Source organism: Verticillium alfalfae, genomic scaffold, assembly GCF_000150825.1.
Source record: "Verticillium alfalfae VaMs.102 supercont1.1 genomic scaffold, whole genome shotgun sequence".
NCBI classification, from domain to species: domain Eukaryota; kingdom Fungi; phylum Ascomycota; class Sordariomycetes; order Glomerellales; family Plectosphaerellaceae; genus Verticillium; species Verticillium alfalfae.
The window spans coordinates 3,524,461-3,529,361 of NW_003315038.1; the positions used below are offsets into that span (position 1 = coordinate 3,524,461).

General features: G+C 56.8%; 4 protein-coding genes across 4 annotated transcripts; 3 read left to right on the top strand and 1 right to left on the bottom strand.

The window, feature by feature from the left end:
- Positions 1 to 74: 74 nt before the first annotated feature.
- VDBG_01064 (conserved hypothetical protein) lies at positions 75 to 873 on the top strand (the record flags this gene model as incomplete). Its single annotated transcript, XM_003009335.1, has 1 exon — positions 75 to 873. One exon carries the CDS (start codon positions 123 to 125, stop codon positions 714 to 716), a length of 594 nt encoding a protein of 197 aa, XP_003009381.1.
- A 167-nt stretch (positions 874 to 1,040) lies between these two features.
- Positions 1,041 to 1,778, top strand: VDBG_01065 (DUF427 domain-containing protein; the record flags this gene model as incomplete). The annotated part of the gene is made up of 3 exons (XM_003009336.1): positions 1,041 to 1,319; positions 1,406 to 1,486; positions 1,535 to 1,778. The coding sequence occupies 3 exons, from the start codon at positions 1,124 to 1,126 to the stop codon at positions 1,564 to 1,566; spliced, it is 309 nt and encodes a 102-aa protein (XP_003009382.1).
- VDBG_01066 (HGH1) lies at positions 1,755 to 3,016 on the bottom strand (the record flags this gene model as incomplete). The annotated part of the gene is made up of 4 exons (XM_003009337.1): positions 1,755 to 2,534; positions 2,612 to 2,725; positions 2,784 to 2,933; positions 2,996 to 3,016. 4 exons carry the CDS (start codon positions 3,014 to 3,016, stop codon positions 1,755 to 1,757), a joined length of 1,065 nt encoding a protein of 354 aa, XP_003009383.1.
- A 445-nt stretch (positions 3,017 to 3,461) lies between these two features.
- Positions 3,462 to 4,550, top strand: VDBG_01067 (bystin; the record flags this gene model as incomplete). Its single annotated transcript, XM_003009338.1, has 3 exons — positions 3,462 to 3,755; positions 3,832 to 4,064; positions 4,118 to 4,550. 3 exons carry the CDS (start codon positions 3,462 to 3,464, stop codon positions 4,548 to 4,550), a joined length of 960 nt encoding a protein of 319 aa, XP_003009384.1.
- Positions 4,551 to 4,901: the final 351 nt, after the last annotated feature.

The following is a 4,901-nucleotide window of genomic DNA, read 5'->3' on the forward strand; positions in this document are numbered from 1 at the left end:
GCTACCAAGTTTTACTCAATCGGTCTTTCTCCCCGCTCTTCCGCTATCTGCCAGTGACGGGCGAAGACGAGGCTGCGATTCGAGACGAGGTCTTCCACCAGGAGCAGCTTCGACGATTTGGCATGGTCGAAGAGACTGATCAGGACACTGACGGCGCTGATGCCGAGAAACGCCTGGATGGGAGCATCGGCGACTCTCGTGGCAGAGAAGACGACGAGATTGAGCTTCAGGGACTTTCACGCAATGATACGAAGAAACGAGGACACAACCCTGTCAAGGGCGTTCGCAACTTGGCGGTCAAGGGAGGCCAAGGTCTTCGCAATGCTGCCACGTGGAAGAAAGTGGAAGCGCCTTCGGCCGTGAGAAATGCGGCGTACTATCGCAGACATCAACGTCAGAAAGATCTGGAGGCTCAGCGTGCCATAGGAGAAGCGCTGTACGGGGGCGTCGCCGACGAGATTGAGGATTTGATGCCTGAAGAGAGGAATGCACTGGTGCAGGAATCTTTTAAGCATACGGCACTTCGAGCCCGCATGCCGACTGTCTGGATTCCTCGCGATGACCTGGGCGTCAGCGACGACGAGATTCGGTTGACGAGAGAGTACACCGAAAACATCCACATCAGCAACGAGGGAACCGCACTGGATAGTAAGGTCCGGGTCGTATACGGGCGGAATCCTCCTGACTTCTCTGAGGTTGATCTGATTGACCTCTAAGCGGGAAATTGCAATTTCTTACTTCATGACACGACGACGAGTTTGGCCTTTTCGGCATTTCGCGTTACAGACGGACCAAGCCATGCTTGACAGGGCACCACAGGCCGTTTGAGCATACTTATACCCCGGCGCATGGGGTGTTTCATAGCATACATAGGAATAGGATGATCTGCTTTATTTTCTTTGATTTCAAGATGATTACAAACTCACGAAAGTTTGTTCGGCATATGATTCGGCAGCGCCCGCATACGACGCAATTAATCATGACGTGATGGATCATATCCCCCGCACGAGATTCCCGATCAACCTGTCGTCCTTTGCCTCACACGCACAGCAATATCCACTTCATCCCCTATTCCTCAGAACACTAAACACCGATTGTCGGTTTTGGAGCACGAATCGCTACGATGACACACACTGGCCGAGCCACTGCCACCGTCAACGGTGTCACCGTTGCCGAGACTACCGACTGGGAGGAGGTAGAGGGCAACGTGTATTTCCCGCCCGGATCGCTAACGCGCGAGCTCTTTGAGGGTCCGACGGGACATTCCACGCACTGCCCGTGGAAGGGGGATGCACAATATTACAATGTCAAGATTGGTGGTTCGTCCCCTCGCGGCGCTGTTTCATGACTTTTGAGATGAACAGCTGCGCCTGGGTTCTGGTGCCAAACGCTGACATGTTCGCAGACACAAAGCTGGAGAACGCGGCTTGGTATTATCCTGATACGAAGGACAAGGCGAAGTATTTTGAAGGCTATGTTGCTTTTTGTACGTTGTCAGACCCAAACCTCGCGTGCTAGGACTGACTGGCGATAGACAAGAGCAAAGTTGACATCAAGACGGAATAACCATGCCGCAGACTGCAGGAGCATACATGGGAAGGAGCCCCGGAGAGTATCCTGACGGATGAGCTGCGAATGAGAAGCTGTTAAAGAGGGACACAGGCCAGCATGACCGGGGTGGCCAGTCACACTTGGGTCGAATGTGCAGCGTTCGGCCATGTTCTTCAATATTCTTCCGCGCTGTCTATCGTATATTAAACCTCGACGAGCTGCTCTTCCTCGTCCTCCACCTCCTTGACCCTGGACTCTGCATCTGGCTCCTCGTCCGCCATCAACACCTGCACCAGCCTGTCGCATGCCTCTCTCACCTCCTCATCATCCACCCGCGAGTGCGTCTCCCGGATGATGGGATACACCTTGGCCTCCCTCATGAGATCGCGTCCGTCCCTCGTCGTTGTCAGCAGCATCAGCGTCTCGATATGCGTCTGCATGATCCGCGGGTCCGTGTCGCGCTTCTTGTCCGGCGGCAGCAGCTGCAGGTCGGGCAGCATGCCCATCATGTCGTCCTCGTCATAGTCCTCGTCGCCCATGATGGGCAGCAGGATGTACGGCAATATGTCAATGTCGTCGGTGGCGAGAAAGGTCGGGTGCGCCGCGACCTCAAAGGCGGCGTTCTTGATGGTGCTCGCGACGCCCTTGCGGCGGATGTCCGACTTGTGCTCGGTGAAGACGCGGAGCTTGGCGAGGGGCACGACGTCGTCGTAGGCCTGCTTGGTGACGAGGAACTGGCGAATCTCGGTGTGCTTGGCGAGGTCGGCGAAGAGGTAGGCGAGGTAGTCGTAGTCGGCGGTCTTGTTGTAGGTGCCCTCGGCACCCTTGACGAAGAGGTCGAGGAGCTGGTTGATGACCATGTCATTGGACTGGAGCGCCTCGGGAGCCGGCTGCTTCTTGTTGAAGATTTTCTTCAGGCCATCCCATTTGGCGAGGTTGGCCAGGAGCATGGCCAGTAGGTTGGCGTTGGGTTCTGTCGGTTTCTGAGGAAGGGGGGAACAAGGGAGAAGGGGTCAGTCTCCACGGGTTCGTTCAGTGGGAGTTTTATGGTTTGACTTACGACGACCCTCGCGAGAACGGCGTCCACGAACTTGTCGTTGGCGGCAAGAAGTTCGAGAACGTCTTGCTCGCCCGACAGGTTGACCAATATTGTGATGGCATGTTCGGCAATTTTCTTTGAAAAGTGTGAGCATCTGTCCAATACATTGACCGAGTGCGCGCAGGTCTCTTACTGGGTGATCTTGCGTCAATAATGTGAGATTCTTGACTGGCAGCAAGTTCTCAGTCTTGAAGACGGCCGGATGTGTTGTTGAGTATGGAATGAGATTCTCTACGGCGAGAAGCCGAATCTGGGGGCTGGCGCTGGCGATGAAGCCGACGAGCTGGCGCATGTCAGTCATGACCGGCACGGCGAGCCAAGAGGACCTATCGCTGGCTTACATACCTCCTCTAATTCTGTGGGCATGTTCAGAGACTATGATGCTTGTGGCCTCTATGGATGAAATAGAGAGTGTAAGGGAACGACGACGTGTAAATAGAGCAGAGATTGGGTGGACTGTTGCTGCATGACGTTTTACTCACAAGATGATGAGTTTGAGGCGACGAAGTGAATCGAATGCCATGGTGGGGGGTTTGGCGGGGGCGCATCGAAGGACGTCAGTCGTGGGAAATACGAGATACCCATTGGACAAAAGCTGCGCAATTCTCCACTTATTCCCTTCCCGAACTGAGGGCACTAATCGCGGGGCAAGTGCGATAAGAAAAAAATAAAAAAATCTGGATCGTGCTATCAACATCGCAAGCCGACTCCACGACGAGTGCCTGATTGAGCCCCCTTCACATCGCCGGGACACCTGATTCGACCGCGCAAAGAACCATCTCGACGACCAGAGACCGACGGCACAGACATCATGGGCAAGGCAGCGCCATCCACCGACCGTCAAGCGCGGCGCCACAACCCTCTCCAGGACGACATCCTCGCGACCGGCATCCTGAAGAACAAGGCGCCCAAGGTCAAGAAGGGAAAGAAGACCAACGAAGACGACGAGAATTATGTCGACAACAAGCAGAGCCAGAACATCCTGAGGTTGGGCCGCGAACTTGCCGAGGAGGATGAGGGGCCGAAACCGGCAGCCAAGCCCACGGTCGACATGTTCGGCATTGAGGCGAGGTACGGGTATCGAGGCGCCCGACGAGGACCGCCAGTACGATGACGACGAGGCGTGGGGCGACGAAGACGAGGTCGTAGAGGAGATCGAGTTGGACCCTGAGGATCTCGAGATGTACCGCAAATTCATGCCCGACGCAGGCGAGGAGCCGTCGGACATGCTGAAAGAGGCCGGCTGGGGCACCAAGGGTGGGGACGACGACATGGGCGGCGGCGGCGGCACCAATCTGACCGAGCTCATTCTTGACAAGATTGCCGCACACGAGGCCGCCGAAGCGCGTCGGGAGGCTGGTCTGCCGGTAGACGATTATGAGCTCCCCCCCAAAGTCGTCGAGGCCTACACCAAGTAAGTATCCGCCGAGCGGACAGTGCCGAAACCGCAGACTGACAGCAGTGCAGGATTGGCCAGATCCTCTCTCGCTACAAGAGTGGCGCCCTCCCCAAGCCCTTCAAGATCCTGCCGACGCTGCCGCACTGGGAGGACATTATCGAGGTGACCGAGCCCGCCAAGTGGACGCCCAACGCCGCGTACCAGGCGACGAGGATATTCACCGCCTCGACCCCCGCCACGTGCCAGAAGTTCATGGAGATTGTCATGATCGACAAGGTGCGCGAGGACATCTACGAGACCAAGAAACTCAACGTCCATCTTTTCAACGCCCTCAAGAAGAGCCTGTACAAGCCCAGGGCCTTCTTCCTCGGCTTCCTCTTTCCGCTGCTGTCCAGCAACTGCACGCTGCGCGAGGCACACATCATCTCGGCTGTCCTCGCCCGGGTGTCGGTCCCCGTTCTTCACTCCGCCGCTGCCCTGAAGGGCATCACGGAAATGTAAGCCATCACCGTGCCATGAGCGAGGCTCGCGAGAACCCCCCCACGCTGACAGGACGATAGCGCCGCGCAGGAGGCGTCGCAGGGCACCGAGGGTGGTGGTGCTGCCAACGTGTTCATCAAGACGCTCTTGGAGAAGAAGTACGCCCTGCCCTACCAGGTCATCGACTCGGTCGTCTTTCACTTTTTGCGTTTCCGCAGCGTGGATCCCGCCTCGGTGAAGGAGGGCCAGGCCGTGTCTGGCGACATGGTCAAGTCTCTGCCCGTCATCTTCCACCAGAGCCCTTCTCTCTTTCGCACAGCGCTACCGCAACGATCTCAGCGAGGACCAGCGAGAGGCGCTTCTCGATCTGCT